The 21158-nt window shown below is 47.2% G+C and overlaps 1 protein-coding gene and 1 long non-coding RNA gene across 8 annotated transcripts; one reads left to right on the top strand and one right to left on the bottom strand.

Annotated features, from left to right (window-relative positions):
- Window positions 1–3515: 3515 nt before the first annotated feature.
- LOC119251717 (E3 ubiquitin-protein ligase TRIM38-like) lies at window positions 3516–18658 on the bottom strand. Of its 7 annotated transcripts, none has more exons than XM_054698378.1 (9): window positions 18578–18658; window positions 16606–16644; window positions 15819–15901; window positions 14457–14990; window positions 11567–11662; window positions 9277–9507; window positions 8203–8225; window positions 8003–8115; window positions 3516–5443 (listed from the first exon to the last, which is right to left on the bottom strand). In XM_054698378.1, the coding sequence occupies exons 4-9, from the start codon at window positions 14865–14867 to the stop codon at window positions 4917–4919; spliced, it is 1401 nt and encodes a 466-aa protein (XP_054554353.1). In that variant the 5' UTR covers window positions 14868–14990; window positions 15819–15901; window positions 16606–16644; window positions 18578–18658; the 3' UTR covers window positions 3516–4916. The 7 variants fall into 7 exon arrangements, with proteins under 7 accessions (XP_054554353.1, XP_054554354.1, XP_037374867.1 ...); XM_054698379.1 differs by having other exon boundaries at window positions 18584–18658; XM_037518970.2 differs by lacking the exon at window positions 15819–15901.
- Window positions 10790–16722, top strand: LOC119251721 (uncharacterized). The gene is made up of 3 exons (XR_005126583.1): window positions 10790–10918; window positions 11029–11085; window positions 16556–16722. It is a non-coding gene; the product is annotated as an uncharacterized LOC119251721 (long non-coding RNA).
- Window positions 18659–21158: the final 2500 nt, after the last annotated feature.

The following is a 21158-nucleotide window of genomic DNA, read 5'->3' as shown; positions in this document are numbered from 1 at the left end:
GCAAACCTGGGGGCTAGGAGGCAGGCAGCAAAGTCCCTTGCCATATTGATAGCCTAGGATGGAAGAGGCATTTCTGATAATCACACAATATACATTTGTAAAAGAAATCACTTCTGCAGTGTGAGGGGTTGGTGAGGTAAGGGAGGAGCCAGGCAGTGACTGGGATTCTAGAGCTGCCTGGCTGGATCCTGGGTCAGGTGCTTTGCTTGGTGCTGATCTGAATGCCCTAGGGAGTCAGTCAGGGCAGCTGACCTGCAAAGGAGCTGAGGAACAACCTAACCAAGGGTGTCCAGCTGCTCAGGCTCATAAGCTGCTGGTCCCAATGGTGGCCCAGGCTCTTCTCTTCCTTCCCAAGAGGAATCTCTCAGTCTCTGCACTCTCCTGGGTGCTCCCAGAGTCTCTGCCATTCAAGCCTGAAGATTCATCTCATCCTGGCACAGCCTGCAGGCAGGCCCCTCAAAGGAACTGGACACACCAGCTCCTGAGGCATCCAGCTCAAGAGAGATGAGAATGCCCCCCTGGGTTCCTGATCCCATAATGACTACCTGCATATCCCTCCACCCTCACTGTCATGGATGAGACTCTGCACTGGGCACAGATCATCCTGAGCTGTCTTGTCAAATGTTGTGAGCCAGCCGCAGCAGTCGGTGTCAGGGGTTCCTGAAGGAAGGGACGGCTTCGGCGAAATCCTGAGGGATGGGGAAGGGGCATGAGGAGACAGGGACACTCAGTCAGGGTGCAGGCATCATCCTGCTGAGGGTCTCAGCAGCCTTTATTTATACATTTCAAGCAAACCAGGAGAGTGCATAAGCATATGCATTAAGGCAGGAAGATAACAATCATCACATCTTTCTCAAGAACAGCCAAGGGGTTATTTGCAGTCCTGCAGAGGTCGTGATGTTTATTATTCTTTGTTTTAAAGAAGACACAGTTGCTAAACAAAAGTGTTCTTAGAATAGTCATTTACCTTAAACAACCAGTCATTTTGTTGTACAGCAACCCCGATACAAAACGGGGTGCCTGACTGTGGGTCCTCACCCTCACACTTAAAAGGACTTATCAATGCTCTACTGCAGGCACACGCGTAAGGTTAATAAAGGCTTATTTACAAGGGAAGGGGAAATGAGGAAATGTACAGCTCAGGGAGAAAAGTGGGAGACAAAGTTTTAAATGAGTCCTACCCGATCCGCTGATCAGGAATTCCAAAATGGCGCTCTGAGAGCTGGCCGCCAGCCAGGAGCTGTGTAGCCAGGAGGCGAGTGACAGCCAGCCAGCCCAAGACCCACGTGTTTGGTTTTTATACACAACCTGGCTGCCCAACTCCACCCTCACTTCCCAGCCACCCTCCCTTTGGTGGTGATGGGATTTGTCTTTCCCAATGTCCTGATGGCTTTAGTCTGGAGTGGGGGTGGAGTCCACAAAGCCTGTATGGAATTAGTTCAGGACATCATTTCCCCCTAACAATTTTATTACTAGCAAAAGGCTTACATGACTGTAACTAACATTTCTATGTTTGCCATGTTGAAGGATTAACTAAGGGCTGGGGAGACAAAGGGCAGGAAGTTACCTGGGGGAGGGGAAACAAAGGGATTTTTTCTAACTAACCTATAAAGTTTAGACTAACGTATAACTAATTGATTAAAGTAAAAAACAGAAGGCTTTTATATAGAAATCATCATCTATAGTATATTGCTTTTATATTGATTTGATATTAAGGAACCAAGTGCCTGGAGGGCGTTAATGCCAGGCAAGCGGCACTGACTCTTCCCTAGCCCCAGCTGTGAATTTGTTATAGAGCAGCCCCGATATTGAACGGGTTGCCTGGCTGTGGGTCCTCACCCGCGCGCTTATAAGGGACTTATTAATACTCCACTACAGGCACACACAAAAGGTTAATAAAAGGTTTATTTACAAGGGAAAAGGAAATAAGGAAAATGTACAACTCAGGGAAAAAATAGGGAAATAAAGTCTTTAATGCGTCCTACCCAATCTGCCGACCTGGAAACCCAAAGTCACTCTCAGAGCTGGCCGGATGCTGAGAGCTGGCGGAGAGCCAAAACGGGGGAACCCCCCCAAGCCCACGTGTCTGGCTTTATACCAACCAGGCTGCTTAACCCCACCCTCAGGTCCCAGCCACCTTCCCTTTGGTGGTGATGGGATTTGGAGTTCCCAGTGTCTTTGGCTTTGGCCTGGGATTGGGGGCGGAGTCCACAAAGCCTGTATGGAATTAGCTTTAGGACATCCTTTTCCCCTAACAAATTGAGGGAGAAAGTCTCCTAATCTAAACAAAGAGTTTTCTACTTATTACTCCTCTACTTTATCTAGTCAGCCTAGTTTCCATATTTAACTTTAAGATCAAGAGACAATTTCCTTATCTATAAGATTGCTGGTTGTTGTTTTAAGGAACTACAAATATTTCACCAGGGGCAGGAGCAGAGATGGTTATAGCCTTTGATTCTCAAAAATGGTCGATAGGTGACATATCAGTAGTTGTAACATTAACCATATCCAAGTGCATTATTTGTGCTGCCATGGTACTAGCTCAACCAGTCACAAAATTGCTGTTGACTTATTCTTGAATGCACACTCTAACAGCTACCATACCAATTGTCACCTCCAGGGAAATTAGCCCTAAACAAACAGGAAGAATTTAGCAGGAGTCAGCTATGGCGCCTCCTGGTTTATTAGGAATTTTCTTACACTTGGAGCATGGCTCTCCTCTGCCACCCAACTGCTATCTTTTACTTTAAAGTAAAGGAATTTCCTTCTCCAATTAGCCCTTGCCTCAAAAGACCACATCTCCATATCAAAGACTTGGCCTAGGGATGTTTACAGCCTTTTGTTCCCAGAAGTTTTTTTTAATTTGTTAATGTAAGGCCAAATGTTGAATTGCTGCCTTTTGGCAGATAACTACTAATTTTATAAAAAATGTGATATTTGTATCATGCAGTGCCATTTGTCATCAAAAGGGTTATTCAGTGATTGATCAGTATTTGCAGTTTTACTTTTAAATGCGTATTTTAGCAATGGTAGAAACTAGCCATAAACAAATGAGGAGAATCTTGGAGTCAGCTAACAAGATTCCTGATTTTTCAGAAATCTGCCCCATGCCTGGACTTTTGTCAGACGACATGAGTAGCATGGCTCCCCATAGTCAAAGGACCAGGAAAGGAGCTGAGGGACCCCACAGGGGATCAACCACACCCACACAGCAGCAGCCAGACATACACAAGCTCAGGACAGGGTCTGTCTTGTGACCACTGCCCCCCTGGCACCTGCTGTGTAAGGGAGGGGATCATGCAGAGCTCAGGTCTGAGAGGGGAGGGGAGGCAGAAGAGACTTCAGAGACATGTTCCCTAAGTGGGGAGAGCCCAGTGCTTCATGTGATTTGTGTGATGTACTGAGACAGCTCAGGGGAGGCCAGAGGTAGTCCCTCCCTCAGTGCATCCCTTCCTGTGTATGAGGAGTGTAGGATGGAGAAATTCAAAGAATGGAGTGGACAGATCACTGGATCCCCAAAATGAACCAAAGATCTAAGTGTAAGAACTGAAATGGTTAAAACCTTTTGGAAGAAAAGAGGGAAAAACTCTTGTTCCCTTGGGTTCCCAATGGTTACCTGGATGACACCAAAGCACAAGCAATAAAAGTTCAATATAACAACGATACTGAGGTGAGCTTCACAGGACTCCATCAAGAATGTAAAAGACAACTCAGAGAATGACAGAAAGTTTCTAAAATTATTAGGCTGATAAGGGACATACCTAGAACTGTAATTAGCATACAGAAGTTATTACAAACCAAAATACAAATAACCCAACTAAAATGGGCAATGTATGTGAAGAGATAATTCCAAAAAGACACACAATTAGCCATGAAGCTGTCACCATCACCACTCATTAGGAAAATGCAAAAGCCAGAAAAAAACAAAATCTCAAGGAGATAGAACTTACCATCCATTAGCATAGTTACATTTAAAAATACCCACAATAAAATGTAGAGAAATTGGAATGTCATACATGGCATGTGAGGATATACTATGTTGTAGCATCCTTGGAAAACAGACAGTTCCTTAAAAAGACGAACAACTTGGGCCTCCCTTGGTGGAGCAGGCAATTGAGCACCACACTGTGAAGCTCTCCCAGCCTCTGCAGCACCGGTTGGATCCTGGCAGGCCGGCGGAGTCCCACATGGCTCGGGAGACCTCACCTGTCACACACGCTGCTCCCCTCAGCAGTGTATTTAGTCAGCCTGCCTGTTCTGTTCCCCGCTCTCTCTCTGGTGAATCTGCTCACCCTCCATCGCATCTGGCCTGTACCTCAGTTCTTCTATAAATAAATCTCAAAAAAAAAAAGTTGAACAAATTATCACAGGAAGTAGCAATTCTACTCCTAGGTATAAACCTCCAAATTTGACCATAATCACACAAAAACTTGTACAGCACTGTTCTCAATGGCATCATTTGAACTCTCCCCAAAGTGGAAACAACCAATGTCCATCCTTTGATGAACGGGAACACACAATGTGTGATATCCATACAGTGGAATGTTTTGTCCAGAAACAGAAGCAACTACTAACCCAAACTACAACATTGATGGAGCGTGAAAACTTGACATGAAATGGAAGAGGCCAGACACCAGCGTGAGACCAGGACCCTGGCAGGTCAGAGATGTGACCCAGTGACAGGGGTTGAGTATGAGGGATGACCCTGCTGTTCTCTCGCTTCCCCGCCGGTCAGGCTGATCTTCTGTGCTGTCTGCACAGTGGCTGTGTCCAGCAGTCATGGCACACTCACTGAGTGTCCACTGTGAACTCAGCGCCAGTTCAGGTAAAGGGAAAGAGCAAATGACAAAATAGACCAAGTCCTGACCTAATAGGACTGACGTTATATTTCTACAATGGGAAACAAAGAGACTCTTTTAAATTGACTCCAGGGGTGGAGGGAGGAACAAAGAAGAAGAATGATTAACCAGGAAATAAGGCCGAAGAGTACCAGAGAAGGAGGCCCTTGGGAAGGTGAAGATGTGGGAGCCAGTGTTCATATTGTAAAAGGACACAAGTCCAGCCTCACAGTCCAGAAAAACTCCCACTAGCAGGGGCCGCTCCCTCAATGAAAGGGGTGTTGGGGGAGAGGTAAGGGCCATGTAGCCATTCTCCTGGCAGAGTCTGATGGCCCAGAAGCCAGACTGAGGCTCTGGGGTCATGTCCCTGTCCCTGTGCACATTTTCCAGACAAACTCCTAAGTCCCACCCGGATCCTTCTCCCACGTCCACTTCAAAGTAATGTCTTCCTGAGGTGAAACCCTCACAGCCCAGGACACAGGGTAAGGAACATAATCTTTTAGAACTGATATGCTTCTTCCGTCTGCCTCCACGGGTCACATGTCTCCGATCCTCAGACAGAATTAGTTCACGATGAGCTGTGTTTGGATCCAGAGTCACGCTGACTGATAAAAGAGAAAGACACATTTTATTTGCTGAGAAGACAGTGCACTTCAAGTACAACCTTCTTGGATTCAGGTGCTGCCTACTTCTTCTAGCTCTGTGAGTCACTTTCTAAGACTCTGCATGCTATAGTACGACATCATCATACCCGCCACAGTAACGGTCGGGAGGATTGAAGGAGCTCATGCACCCTACTGCTTGGAGAAGTTCCTGGCATTTGGTAAGTAAGCAATAAGTGGAAGTAATATCCTCTCCATCACTGTCACCATCACCAACTCAGTCCCTCAGAGAAGGAAAGGGACTGACTAACCAGAGTGGTTGCTGTCCTCTCCACAACCCTTATCCCCTGTGTAGGGCCACCAAGAATCATGGAATATTGACGCAAAAAAGAAGCTTATCCCCATTTTTAGTGATAACCTTTCACACTGATTATCAGAAAGCAAAATAACATAGGTCCTGCCATATTTTGTTATTGAAACAGTTACCTCAGATCCCAGTATTCTATTCAGCCCTCAGAGCACCTCTCAGACCCATGAATTTTGGTGTGAAGTCTTTTATGTTGCTGCAGATGATAGTCCATATTGTCCCAGGGATGAGTAAAAAGTGATACAATTTATGCTGGAATAACGCACATCAAAAGGATCTGACTAGTATAAGTAAAATAAAAAAAATAATGATCTTTTAAGCGTGATACTGGCCAGGAGTGTAATTTGTTTGTTTTTAAAGGTTTATTTATTTATACATACAAGAACTCGGGCACAGGCCAGAGGAGTATGGGTGAGAGGACTCACCAGAGACAGAGTGGGGAACAGAACAGGCAGACTGACTGAAATACACTGCTAAGGGGAGCAGAGGATGAGTTGGGAGAGGTCTGCTGCACCATGTGGTTACCTCCCAGGCTGGGGATCGAACTCATGCTGCAGTCGCTGCAGACAGCTTTATAGGTTGCTTCTTAACCCCTTGCGTCTCAGGGAGGCAACAGGAGTGTGATTTCTTAAGTGTGAGGCTGGCCAAAAAGATCACTAAACTGGGGAAGACTAAGACAGTTCAAACAGACCAATTTATTTTTTTTTTTCTTATTTTTTTATTTATACAAGAGGTTGGGGTACAGGCCAGAGTTGCAGGATGGTGAGAGGAATCATCAGAGACAGAGTGGGGAACAGAACAGGCAGACTGACGAAATACACTGCTGAGCAGACTAGCGGGCGAGACAGGGGAGGTCCGCCTCCCCATGTGGGATTCTCCTTGGCTGGCGGGAATTGAATCGTTGCTGCAGAGACTGCGGTCACCTTCACAGCACTGCGCTCAACCCGCTGAGCTACTGGGGAGGCCCTCAAACAGACCAATTTAATAGACAAATGAAAATACCAGCGATTAATAAGTAGAGAAAATGCAGTTTACATCACATTTTCTACATGGACTATGTAGCCATGAATAAGACTAGTCAGATTGAAAGAATGAACATATATCTGTAGATCTATGTTACACAGACCGGTTACTTGAATGTAATTCAGTGTAATACAGTAATAAAAACACCAATAAAAATGGTAAGATTACACAATCAAAATGCTTATAAATGACAATGGGCAGATATGGGAAAAATCCCTGCAGAAGCAACCTAAATAGAAAATAGATGACTCTTGGGCCTCCCTCGGGACACAAGGGGTTAAGCACAGCACTGTGAGCTATCCTCAGCCTCTGCAGCATGAGTTGAATCCATGGCTGGCCAGGGAGCCAACCTACATGCACAGTACCTCTCCTGTTTCGCCCACTGTTCCCTTAGCAGTGTATTCCAGTCAGTCTGCCTGTTCTTTTCCCCACTCTGTCTCAGGTGAATCCTTCCACCGCCCCCCCAACACCTCTGGCCTGTGTGCCAGCTCTAGTATGGGTAAATAAATAAATCTTTAAAGAAATAACCTGGTGGGATAAAATACATACTTAAAATAGCAGCACACCAGTGGAATCAATTCTGGTTTGGCCTCTGTCAGGTTCATTCTGATTTTACAGCCTAAAGAATTTTTTAATAATATTTAACTTATTATCTAATTATCTAATTGTGGACATATGGAAAATGACAAATACTAAGTAAGAACTAAGGGATTGGAAGCTCAGGATTGGAATTGGTCATACTGGCTTTCATTAGGATTCTAACATTTAGAGGAGTCAAGGCCTTAAAACCATTTTCATCACAGTTTAAAATACTGATCTATCTTTCTTGCATTGCTGAGAGTTTAATGAAATTGTAATAAATGTTCTAAACACTGCATACATTGATGCTGTTAAATGTCATGATAAGTGAGGGAAGTGAAATCTTCTATATTGTTGTTTAGATGGGGAGAATGAGCAGGTGATTAGTCTGGGAGAGAAGGAATTTGAAGAGCCTGAAGAGTTAACAGGGAAGCTACATCCCTGCTTATCCACAAGGTAGAGAGCTCCAGCTCCACTGAGAACAGCTAAACAGCCTCTCTGTCTCTGAGTCTATCCAGGGACAGCTGCTCAGTTAGTTGCCACCAAAGGGGCATTCTATGTAAAGCATGAAGGGAACTGTTGACTTCACACACCTTGGAAGTGCCTTAACATTTTCTTCACATCAAAGTAAAGCTCAGAAACATGGCACACAGTTTGAGGCTCCAAACAGAAGATCTCTGGCAATTTCAGCTTCACATCTGAATTCCTATAAGGAACAGGGGACATTCCATTCAGCTCTGGGTAGCCACACAACTGCCCACATCCTCACACTCCCACATTCATACAGACTCACCAGTTTAATGTGTCTTTCACACCCTACAGTGAAAACAAAGACAAATGTGAGTGTGGGGAAATCAGTATTTTGTGTCACTTGAAACATGGGGCTACTTGCTATGAACACTCCATCTCAGGAAGTAGAGTGACCCAGCCTGAGACACCCACACATACCCAGGTTGAAAGATTCCCATCCTAGTCTCCTAGGATAGTCACTGCCAGTGTGTGTAAGTATGTGATCACACTTACTCAGGCTTGGGGGGAGTTATGGAGTCTTCATTTACATTAACCCGTGACATTAGAGAAGAGGCCAGGAGCAAGGTTGCATTTCCTTCTGCTATTAGTGATACAATTTCCTTCTGAGGAGCCCATCTTACCTTTGTTACTTATGACAAAGGTCCTCAGTGGGGAATCCATGCCCAGACCCTGGCTCTGGGACACTGAGGCCAAGGCAGCAGATGTCACCTGCTGAGGGCGCTATCACACTACATCCTCACCCTCACAGTGCAACCACCAGTCCTGCAACAGCAACTGGAGTCCAGGCATTGATGTTCACCAGCTGGAAGCTCCAGGCAGCTGAAATGAGGTTCCCTAAGAGCTCATGGCCCAAGACAAGTGGTTCAGGAGAAGGTTATCATTCATTTTGGATGCCCCTCTCTATACCACCAGTCATTTTCAAGAGATGGGGTGAAGGTTCCATGAACAACTGACAAGGGTGAATAAATGGGATGAAGGTTATTCTGTGGTTCCATATGGCCAAGAAACCTACATTCCACCCAGAGAAGCTGGTGTCTGAATCACATACTGCCCCTGTGGATACCTGCACAGGCCACCAGCTGACATTGATATGGATCTTTTCTTTGGTTTCCAAAGGGGAGGTTTATAATAAAAAGGGAGAGAAGAGTAAAGGACACTTGCATAGACAGAAATGGGCAAAAGAACTGCTGCTGCTATAGCCTTCAACATTTATTACTTTAAATATTGAATGAGGCAGAGAGGACTCGCCAAACTTCCCAGGCTCCCTCGACATTCTCCTCTCAATAGATCAGAAACAGACATTCTTTCTTTCCTCCAATTTCACAGCCTCCCTCACCTGCAATAAATTCTGGGCTGAGCCCTGACATTTCTTCTCTAGTTCCAGGACGAGCTTCTCCAGTTCACAACTCTGATTGTCCAGACTGGCTTCACTGTCCTGCAGTCTCCCCAGCAGCTTCTCTTCCTCTTTCTCCAATCTCCATAGATAAGCCCTCTCCTCCTCATGGAGGAAGCAGTGGAGATTCCAAAACTCAGACTTGATTTCTTGTCTCCGAAGCTCTATGTTCTCCTAGAATCAAGAAAGTAGGCAGAAAAGGGGGAAACAAACCAAACATACCTCTTTGGTGAGTCAGTAAACACAGGTAGGACTGAGACACAGTGCAAATCTGCTCACCCCTAGGAGGAAAGCAAACTGTGACATGTGCCCAACTGGACGTATCTTGAAGATTCATGCTGAGGGACATGAGCCAAAGCACAAAAGAGAAAGACCCTATGAGTCCTCTCATATGTGGGCCCTCATCAAATTGAGAAACAACAAGTAGTTCGGTGGCCCTCAAGCCGGAAGGAGGGAGCAATGGAGTTATTGTTCATGGACATAGAGTCTCCAATTTGGAATGCTGAAATAGTTCTGCAGACGAGGATGGTGATGGCTACAAAGCAAGTAAATGTATTTCATGCCACTGGACTGTACACTAGAAATGACCTAAAGGCTGCACTCTGATGTGGAAGGTGATCATAAGCTGCAGCCACCTGGTACATTTCCTTTTTCTCCAGCCACGATGCAGAAGAAGATGTTCCCGGAATGCTAAACAGGAGAATAATGGAATTTGGCCAATAGCAAGTAACTTATCATTTATGAAGATAAAACCAAGCACTATGGGCAAGTAACATGCTATATATATGTTCTGAGAGAATTTCTTCAACTAAACGCTGATAGTGAATATAACCAATGCTGAATTTAAGTCATCAGGCTCATAGGAGAGTCTATAACACTCAATAGGGGAAGCCTGAAGAGCTACCAGATATATTATTGCACCTACCAGGATTCATATTTCATCTTTATGTGTAACACAGGTTTTATTGTGGTATATGGAATTGCAATTTATATCTGTGCTTTCTCAATTCCAACAGTGCTTTAGTGACTGTGATATTATGGTAGATGGAGTATTGATTAGGATGAAGTGGAATTTTTTTTCAACGATTTTGTTTATTTATGCATACAAGAACTTGGGTGTAGGCCAGAGGTGCATAGGTGAGAGAATTTATCAGAGACAGAGTGGGGAGAACAGGCAGATTGACTGAAATACACTGCTGAGGGTAGCAGCCAGTGAGGCAGAAGAGGTCTGCTGTGCATCTCCCTGTCCAGTGATTGAACTCATGCTGCAGTGGCTACCAATAGTTTCACTGTCTGAGACTTATCTCCTTGAGCCAGCAGGGAGGCCCTGAAGCGGAACTTTTTGTAGGAGACCTGGGACAGCTGGACTCTGGCATTGACATGGTTTCCTTATATGGTATGTAGCAATAGAAGTTCTCCCTATGACCTAATATTCCAGAATGAGGAGACAGAGGCAGTTGTAGCACCTACAGTGTCAGGAATCTTCACTTGTTATTTCCAAGTATGGTCCTCCAACTTCCAAGGATCTCGAAATGAGGGATGGACGAGTCAATTTCACATCCACTCACACAGAAGCAAGGTCAAGGTGGGAAGAGAAACTGAAAGAGGCAAAATGGCTCACACATCTGGGGAATTTGGTTACTAAATGATGGATTACATCCATATCCATAAAAGAATGTGTCTCTGATCCTGCAGGGGCTGGTCAGCCACGGACACTGTCTTAGAGACCCAACGTCTACAGTGCAAGTGTGTGTAAGTCTTGCAGAGCTCTATCCTCATCACAACCTCACGAGCTTGAGTTATGGGAAGGTCTTCTGCACTGGTCCTGTTATTCCCTTAGGGTGGTATTGCAACCAGGAAGGTAGAGGGTCTGACCCTGTACTCTGGTAAATGTGCGCAGGTGAGTTCACGATCTTCAGACAGGAGGTAATTTCAGTCATTGAAAATGTGAAGCCCGTTGAAGGTCAGGGGCACAACAGCTTTGTTTCTCCTGACTGAGGTGATGGGATGCCTAGCACTTTACTCCTGCAAGGCTGAAGAAAGTAGAGGGAAATTCTCCTAGATTAGACAACTAAAGGAATTATTTTTTTAAAAAACTGGCATATTCTTTGGGGCTCAGCAATTTGTACTGGTTTAATGAGAATAAACTATCAATGAGTACTTTGCCCAGTCATATCCTATACTTGAATTCAGGATGAAAAATAGTTTGTGATCACTAAACTCCAATTCTTACCTTCCATGCAGTTATTTGCTCTGCCATGAACAACTTCGCACTGGTACAGTGGTCTTGAGTTTCCTTCAGGTTTGTTACAATGCCTTGGAGCTTGTCCTGCAGGAAATGTTGAGTGAGGTCTGGCTAATCCATATCAAATCTTCATTTGGTACTTACAGGGAATCCCAACCTCCAAGCAGTACAATAACATTGAACCTTACACTTTGCGAGGAAGCAACATGAGGGCAGTAGTATTAAGTGATTCCTAGGAGTCCCTGAGCAGTTGCTGGATTGTAACATCTTTCTGTGCTGTAGATGTGGAGGCTTAGGAAGGGAGCAGTAACCTGCCCAAGGGGCCATCACTGGTAGGTGGCAGAGATGTGATTCCCAGCTCATCGCGGAACTAAGGATTGGACTAACTCCGCACTACAGTCAGCTAGGAAAATGCTGCTCATCGTTTAAGGTTAAAATCATCTAAAAGCAAATTTTGTAAAATAACGTGCTGGACCCGTCATAGATAATACACAGTGCCTGACACATAGGGAACTTTTCACATGTTACGCCAAGTCAGGAAGGAGAGCCCAGGATGGCAGTTGAAGTTATAGAACCAGGTCATGAGGGGGCGCCCTGTATCACCTGGAGAACAGTGTCATGACGTCAACTCACAGTGATTCGTGTCCACATCCATCTCTAGGGTTTATTCAAAAGTTTCTCACACTTTCTTTTTTCTTTACTGAAGATTTATTTTTTATTCATTTATGCCTACATGAACTGGAGTGTAGGTTAGAGATGTGGGGGGATGGGGGGTGGTGAAAGGATTCACCAGAGACAGAGTGGGGAGCAGAACAGGCAGATGGATTGAAAGAAACTGCTGAGGAGAGGTCTGCTGCACCATGTGGGTTGCTTCCTGGCCAGGAATTGAACTCATGCTGCAGTGGCTGGGATAGCTTGATAGCATTGAGTCTTGAACCCCTGTACAACCAGGAAGGCACCCTTTCCTCACATTTTCAAGAGAAGGGATCTGAAGCTTACTAAACTGCTCATTGTCATCCACAATAAAGGAATTGCCTCCTGGCCTCTGCAAATTCACAAAATTACTCATAACATCACAACACTCTCAAAATAATGCTCAAGAAACTATTTACCAAAAGACTGATTTGCTTTTGCAATGAGCACAGTGCTATTCTCAACTCTACCTAGAGAATGTCCTTACAACTTATGACAACCTCCTGGTGTGTGTGTCGGGTGGGAGGGGGCAGCCCTTTTCTCCATTTACACATGGAGAAACCAAGTCATGAAGCAAGAACTGAGCTGCTCCCAGTTGCCCACTTCGGAGGAGGCTAAACTAATATTTGACCTCAGCAGTCTGACTCTTGAGGCTACACCCATCACCTTGTGTTCCTCCTATTTGATGACATGGGGAGAAGCAGTGAGACCTGCCCCATTACAGCCCTGACTGCTCATGGGGTTACAGGAAGAGGTGAGTGCACTGAGCAATGGTCAGGGCTGACATGCCCTGACACAGGATCCAGAACCTTCACACAATACACAGGCCCTCAGTGATGAGGGTACTCAGAGCCCCACACTGGGGATGTTACTTCAAATGTCAAAGGGGCAGAGAGGAAGGAATCCCACTTCTTCATTCCTCCACATCAAAGGGACCCTTATGTTAAAAGCTATTGTGTCAAAAACATAGGAAATGACTGAAAGGTCTCTCAAGGCTTCATCCCTCCCACCAAGTATGTTTAAACCCTAACTCCCCTTCCCAGTTTATGCTCACACCTGTTGCCATTTCCAATCCTTAGATTTTGTCCTTGTTGTTTATTTTGTCCACGCAGAATGTGTTTTTACATGTCAACCTGATCTTTCCCTCCACAAATAAAGTCCTACTGTCCCAGGCCGCTCTGGGGAGGGGTATAGACTCCGAGTAATACCAACAATCCTTCCTGACATCCTTTCCCATGCCCGCAACGGCCTTTCCTCTCACGAGCCCCCTGACTGGGCCATGGAGAGTCAGGCAAGCTCTCGTGACAAGTGAACCACCTGATCTGGCTTCCTGTCTCTTATCCACACTCTGCCCGTGGTGATATTGTGTGTGTCCTTCAGGACTCACTCAGGGAAGTCTCCCCCTCACACACTCATTCCTGCCCCTAGTGTCCCCCCTCACCATCCACACCAAGGCAGGTCAGGCGTCCTGAGTTCCTTTTCCTACTCCTTGTGGACTCTGGGATATCAAGAAGGTGTAGGTTCTGACCTCTGGGATTTCAGATTCTTCCCTGTGCTCTTGAACGCTGTGGTATCTCCACTTACGTATTTGAGGTGAGGCCATGAATGAGGCAGGTGTGACAAAGAGCACAGTCTATTGTCCAGGGGAATCATTACAGGAAATTCTTACAGGAAAGGTTCTGCCCAACCTTAAAGTTCAGCATAGAAAGTGATGACCTCGGGCCTCCCTGGTGGCGCAGCGGTTGAGCGCTGGGTTGTGAAGCTGCCTGCAGCCTCTGCAGCGCCAGTTCGATCCCCGGCTGCTCCCCGGACACCGGAGGAGGGTCCCACATGGTGTGCAGACCTCTCCTGCCGCCCCCTGCTCCCCTCAGCAGTGTGCTTCGGTCCTCTGCCTGCTCTGCTCCCCTCTCTGGCTCTGGTGAATTCTCTCACCCTCCTGTGCTTCTGACTGTACCCAGTGCTTGTATGTATAAATAAATAAATAAATCTTTTAAAAAAAAAAAAAAGAAGAAGAAAATGACTGATGACCTGACTCACTGGGATCATAATTAATTATTATTCAGAAAATAACATGATGGAAACAACATTTTTGCAGTCACAATCTTGGTGTTCAGACTAAGTAATTTCAATGAAAATGTGCAACATAAGAGGAAGAACTTGCTGAAAGGTTTGGCCACTCACTCACCTTGTAGCCTGGACATACGTCCTCCACTAGAGCCGTGCGGTGTCCTCTGTGCTGGGGGGAGCGCTCACAGCGCCAGCAGATGAGCTGCTCGTCGTCCTCACAGAACAGGCAGAGCTGCTCCCCATGTTCCTCACACAGCCTCTCACGCTCCAGCTCCTGGATGCGCTCAATGAGGTTTTCAAGGTGCTTGTTGGGTCGGACACTCTCCCTTTGAAGTGATGTTTGGCACAGGGGACAGCGAGCCCTCCAAATAAAAGATGTCACAAAATATTGCTGCCCAATGATATTGTCTATGCACTGGCGGCAGAAGCTGTGCCCACAGTTGACGCTCACGGGCTCCTTCATCAGCTGCTGGCAGATGGAGCATGTGGCTTCCTCCCTCATCTTCCTGATCGCTGGCAATGAGGCCATGGCTCTTCCTCAAAGTTCTGCTAAGTATCTATAGGCAGAGGTGTATCAGCCAGGACTTTCCAGAGTGATGGACAGAAGCCTCACCTGAGATTCTGAGCCTGCACAGGTGTTGAAATCTTCTCTCTGGAGATATAACGGATTAGAATTTGAAAGATGCCTCACCTGTCCCTGTGTGGTAGAATAGGGCGATCCCTGTCATGTTTGCCCCATTCAGTTTACATTGATTAGAATTCAATGAAACTTAAGTTCAGTGTTTCTGTCCCACCAGCCATAATTCAATGCTTAATATCTGCCAATTCCCCCATACGCAGGCACAGAACAATCCACCATGGCAGGAGATGTTCTTGGAGCAGGTACTCGTAGAGATAGAGAAGCAGACAGGTTTGCTCACAAAAGTTGTATGAGAGAAGAAAACTCAGGGAGGGAGAGTGAAACTCTCTCTGTGTCTAGAGAGCTTCAGGAGGAGTCAGCCCCGAGTGACTTCTATGTTCTGCCAGCAACACTGACATGAATGTTGGCAAACAGAGTCCATGGGGTCAGTCCCACTTGACTGTCCTCAAACTCCCATGTTGGTCTCTGGACCCCACTTAAACCCTCTAAGAAAAAGGTTAGTCCCGTTTCCATGGAGACCCCAACGGGCAGGAGAGCTGGAGAGAGTTGCAAATCTTCTCCAGAGAGAAGACTTCAACACCTGTGCCGACTCAGAGGGTCAGGTCCTTCTGTCCTTCACTCTGGAAAAACCTGGTTATTTTTCTCTGCCTATAGATACTCTTTAGAAGTTTTAGGAAGAGCCATGGCCTCCCTTGTGTCCTGGGCACAAGGGAGGTGACCGTCTCCCTCCCTTTATGTTTTCACAGTTGGTGAGCTCCTTATTGCCACCCACCACCCATTCCCACCACACACACAGACACACACACACACAGAGAAATCACAGTCCACCCCAGAGCAAACCTTTGCCTGGACTTTGCACTCCTCCTCACAGGGCAGTCAGTCATAAAATCGCTGAGTCTCTCTGCAGCTCCACTTCCAGATTCCTGGAAGGGAAGTTCCTCTGACTAGAGTCAACTCAGAAACGAAACTGATGAGGGGGCGGGTCCAGACAGATGAGGGAGGAAACTTGTCAAAATGCCAGAGGTTTTACACTCAGGAATCCTGACTGGAGGGCCTGGTAGGAACAGCACCCTTCCTTCAGAGCAACAGCAGAGGGGACAAATTAAATCTCATCGTGACCTGACACAGCGCGTGGGGCATGCCCTTTATGGGGAAGGGAGGGGCCCCTCTTGAGGCATCAGATTCACAGACAGAGGTCCCTGTTCCCATGATGACTCCTGGCATCTGCCTCCACCCTCACTGTCTTGGAGATGATTCTGGACCTGGTATAGCTCATCCCGAGTTTGTCTTGTCAAAGGCCTGGGAAGGAGACTAGGGAATGGCACAGGGGATCAACTACCCCCACACAGCAGCAGGCAGACAAAAACAAGCTCAAGACAGGGTCTGTCTTGTGACCACTGCCCCTGCCTCTGCTGTGTGAAGGAGGGGAACTAGTGGCAGAAGCTGTGTCCACAGTTGATTTCATGGGCTCTGTCATCAGCTCCAGGCAGATGGAGCACATGGCTTCCTTCCTCATCCTCCTCATCACTGGGGATGAGGCCATGGCTCTTCCTAAAAGTTCTACTACGTATCTACAGGCAGAGATGAATCCGCCAGGATATCCCAGAGTGAAGGACAGAAGCCTCACCTGAGCCTCTGAGCCTGCGCAGGTGTTGAAGTCTTCTCCCTGGAGAGATAAGTGGATTGCAATTTGAAAGATGCCTCATATGTTCCTCTGTTGTAGAATATGGTGATACCTGTCACATTTGCCCACCTTAATTTATTTATTTATCTATTTTTTTTAATTAATTTATTTTTTTATACAAGAACCAGGGTACAGGTCAGACGTGTAGGAGGGTAAGAGGATTCACCAGAGACAGAGCGGCGAACAAAAAAGGCAGACTGACAAAATATACTGCTGAGGGGAGCAGCGGGAGCAACAGGAGCGGTCTGCCATGCCATGTGGGACCTTTGTCGGCTGGCTGAGATCGAACCAGTGCTGCAGAGGCTGTGGACAGCTTCACAGCGCTGCGCTCAACCACAGCACCACCAGGAGAGGCCCTGCCCACCTTAATTTAGATTAAATTTCAATAATAACATTTGAATTCAATGTTTCAGTCCCATCAGCCATAATTCAGTGCTTAAAGTCTGCCAATGCCCCCGGGCTAGACAGGTAAAATCATTCCATCTTGGCAGAAAGTGCCCTGTATCAGGTGCTAGCAGAGATAGAGAAGCAGACAGGTTAGCTCACAAAAGTTGTATGAGAGAACAGAAATTATGTAGGGACACTAATGGCGCAAGGGGTTAAGGACAGCACTGTGAAGCTATCTGCAGCCTCTGCAATATGAGTTCCACCCCAGGACAGCCAAGGAGCTACCCACATGGTGCAGCAGACCTCTCCTATCTCACCCGCAGCTCCCCTCAGCAGTGTATTTCAGTCATTCTGCATGTTCTGCTCCCTACTCTGTCTCTGCTGAATCCTCTCAACCGAGCCCCACCTACCTCTAGCCTGTACCCCCGTTCTTGTATGCATAAATAAATAAATCTTTAAAAAAAAAGTGGGGGGACTCATGGAGAAGAGTAAAACTCTCTCCATGTCTGATGAGCTTCAACAGGAGTCAGTCCCGAGTTATGAGTTCCTTCTTTGTCCTGGGACCAACACTGAGGTGAATGGTTGGCAAACAGAGTCCATGGGGTCAATCACACTTGACTCTGTTCACACCCCCTTGTCTGGTTCTCTGGACCCTACTAAAACCCTTGGAGAAAAAGGGTCTCCAGGTTATTCACATTTCCATGGAGACCACACTGAAAGCAAGAGAGCCTCAGAGGGTGGCAAGAGAAGGTGTTGGTGCTGGGAGCAGAGGCCCTGGGCACAAGGGAGGTGACTGTCTCCCTCCAGGGGAGGACAGGTCTCCCAGGACAAGAAGGGTGCCTGAGGCAGAGGGAATTTGCAGAACCAGGATGTGGGGAGGCAGGAAGCAGAGGGCAAGGCCTGTCCGTTGTGGGCTCCTTGTGCTTGACCCCCCAGTGTCCACCAGTGAGGACTGAGAGCTGGAGACAGAGGAGCAGGGACCAGAGCAGAGGGTCTGCCCTTCCCCACAGTGGCAGCTGCTCAGGCTCCCAGCCCTGCTGCCCTCCCCTTGCTGGGTATGTGTGGGGAGGTGCTGAGGGAGGGAGTGAGAGACATTTCCTTTGCACTCACAGGGACTAAGAACAGATCCAACATAAGGAACTGGACAGATTATTTCCCACTATTTTCGGGACTAGCCCTCAGAGCCTAGAAAATGTCTCTGCAGACTGCTCTCCCATGGAGGTGATTTCTCCCAGGGGCTGCACCAGCCTTCTTTATGCCTGGGGTTGTGCTCCTGGATGCCCTTCCTGAACCCCAAGTGCCTGCCCTTGCTGACCTCACACACTGATCTGAGATGTGACACTGTGCCTGGGAAAGAGAAAGCAGTGGGAGAGAGCTAGAAGGCAAAGCCCTGACCTTTCACAGATTCCCGTGAGCTCCTTATTGCTATGGACCACACACATGCACATGCAGGAACAAATACCCCTGTGAGGGCACACACACCCACAGACACACAGACAAGGAACTCACAGTCTACCCCAGAGCAAACCTTGACCTGGACTTCTTCAATCCTCCCGTCCTCACGGAGCAGTCAGCAACAAAATCGCTGCTAGTCCCCCTGCAGCTCCACTTCCGGGTTCCTGCATGTGGTTTCCTTTCCCTGGAGTCAACTCAGAAAATAACTGCCTGGGGGCCGGGCCAGATAGATTTGGGAGAAGTCCTGAAACTGGCAGCACCAGCCAGCTTCATTGTTTTTCAGGGGGTGCAAAGGAATTTGGAGCCCTAGGTAGATCTGACAGGCCTTTAATGCTTAAGCAGGGGAGCAGCTCAGCAGGCAGGGAGGCTGCAAGCCTGGGTGCTGGGGGCAGGCAGCATAGTCCCTTGCCATACTGATAGCCCAGGATGGAAGAGGCATTTCTGATAATCACACAATAGGTATTTGTAAAAGAAAGTACTTCTGCAGAGGCTGAGGGGCTGGTCGGGTGGGCGAAGCCAGGCAGTGACTGGGGTTCTAGAGCCCCTGGCTGGATCCTGGGTCAGGTGCTTTGCTTGGTGCTGATCTGAATGCCCTAGGGGGTCTGTCAGGGTGGCTGCAAAGGAGCTGAGGAACAACCCAGCCAAGGGTGTCCAGCTACTCAGGCTCAGAACCTGAAGCTCCTGGTTCCAATGGTGGCCCAGTTTCCTCTCTTCCCTCCTGAAAGGTTTGGCGCAGTAAAGAAAAGGAGAGCCAGGCTAAATTTCTCAAAGGAAGGGAAAATTTATTGTGCCCAGGGCGGACCTCAGGGACCCAAGGTGGGGGTCAGTGAAGCTGCACACGTTGTCAGGGGGAGGCAGGCTTTTATAGGGTGAGAAGTGGTCAGGTGGGAAACAGGGTTGGTATTGTTAGGGGGAAAAGGTTGTCCTAAAGCTAGTTCCATACAGGCTTTGTGGACTCCACCCTCACCCCAGGCCAAAGCCAAAGACACTGGGAACTCCAAATCCCATCCCCACCAAAGGGAAGGTGGCTGGGACCTGAGGGTGGGGTTAAGCAGCCAGGTTCATATAAAGGCAGACACGTGGGCTTTGGAGGGGTCCCCCATTTTGGCTCTCCACCAGCTAGCAGCGTCAGGCCAGCTCTGAGAGTGCCTTTGGGTTTCCAGGTCAACGGATTGGGTAGGACACACTAAAGACTTTATTTCCCTATTTTCTCCCTGAGTTGTACATTTTCCTTATTTCCTTTTCCCTTGTAAATAAACCTTTTATTAACCTTTTTTGTATGTCAGTATTGGAGTATTAATAAGTCTCTTTTAAGCGCGCGGGTGAGGACCCACAGCCAGGCAATCCGCTCAATATCGGGGCTGCTCTACAACAGTATGGCGGGAAAAATTTTGTAGGGGGGGGGGGAGTTTCTTTGTCTGAGAAAAGATTTGTAGGGCGAGGGAGGTTCATTGTCTGAATCCTCCAGGCAGGCTTCAGCATTCCTGATCCCAGGTGGGCTACCTGGTGGGTTTTTGCATTCCAGCCTCCTGCATGGACCTTTCATACCAGCCTTTTGTTGATAGGAAAAGGGGCCATGGTGCTTTCTTTGGCTACTTCCTGCTGGAAGGGGGCGAAGACCAAGAGGGAGGCTCAGGCCTGGTGATGAGGGTCTTCTGCAGGGATGCGAGAATACAGGTGGAGAAGGAGTTGGTTCAAGGTGGTCCGAGACATTTCCCGAACGCGAGCCTGTGTGAATTTTAGGAGGCAAGGAGTGAAAAGAAAAAATAAGGGTATCATTAATATTGACCCCAAGAGTGGGAGGAGCCGTGACACTACAGGATTTTGAAACCATGTCAGCGGAGAGTTGGAGCCCCCACTTTTACTAGTAATGATACCAGAATTGTCAGGCCTAGTCTCCCAGCCAGGAACGGATCTCAGGCTGCAGGGCAGCGCTGAGTCCCAGCCACTAGACCTCCCAGGGTTGGTGTCTCACGAAGCCGCAGCAGGAACTTTGCAGACGCTCAGGCAAGCAAGCGAGAAGAGGCAGGTTCGTTTAGAAGAAAAAGTTTATTGAGGAGAAAAAGAGCAGAAATAAAGTGGGACTCCCAGGCCAGGGAACCAGGCCTGGGAGGGGCAAGGAAGCCAAAGTGGAATTGTGTTTCAGGGAATATAGACCTTTTTTCCCTCATTATTCTAAAGCTTCACCAGTCTCTCTGTGATTGGTTAGTTCTCGGCTGTCTCACTTAATTTGCTACTGAGTGGGGATCTTCACATTCCTTATCTAACAGCCTTCTCTTTCCCCATTTGTTGTATCTTTAAATGTATGGCCCAGTCCTCTGGATGGGCTTCCCTGCATTGAAGTTAAACAGCTGCCCTTCTAAGTTGTCCATAAATTAAACCACTCTCCATTTCTCCAATCTCCGCCTCCCTTTACCACCTGAAGGAAACCAGGACAGCATTAACAATGTTGTCCTTGGTCCTGGCATGTTTGTTTTTCCTAATGGAATTGGTTATATTTCTTTGGTTGTCCTTATCTCTGAAGCCTCCCTAAATTCTTCAGAGGTCCCCTACTGCACTGTCCCTAAAACTGCCTAATAACCCTAGCTTGCCCTGTCTCAGTAATAACATTCTTCCCTGAGGAACAGACAGGTGCCCCCCTTATCAGACGTTAA

The sequence above is a fragment of the Talpa occidentalis genome, unplaced genomic scaffold, assembly GCF_014898055.3.
Source record: "Talpa occidentalis isolate TD23 unplaced genomic scaffold, MPIMG_talOcc4v2.1 talOcc4.2, whole genome shotgun sequence".
Taxonomy (NCBI): domain Eukaryota; kingdom Metazoa; phylum Chordata; class Mammalia; order Eulipotyphla; family Talpidae; genus Talpa; species Talpa occidentalis.
The sequence above is the reverse complement of the archived record's forward strand: the minus strand, read 5'-3'. Positions and strand labels throughout refer to the sequence as shown.

What these genes read in the sequence shown, in the direction of transcription:
- LOC119251717 (XM_054698378.1), bottom strand. Translation starts at nt 14,867, where the DNA reads ATGGCCTCATTGCCAGCGATCAGGAAGATGAGGGAGGAAGCCACATGC. An exon ending in ACGTATGTCCAGGCTACAAG is followed by an intron (nt 11,663 to 14,456) that starts GTGAGTGAGTGG and finishes CATTTCCTGCAG; the next exon opens with GACAAGCTCCAAGGCATTGT. An exon ending in GTGAAAGACACATTAAACTG is followed by an intron (nt 8,116 to 8,202) that starts GTGAGTCTGTAT and finishes TGTTCCTTATAG; the next exon opens with GAATTCAGATGTGAAGCTGA.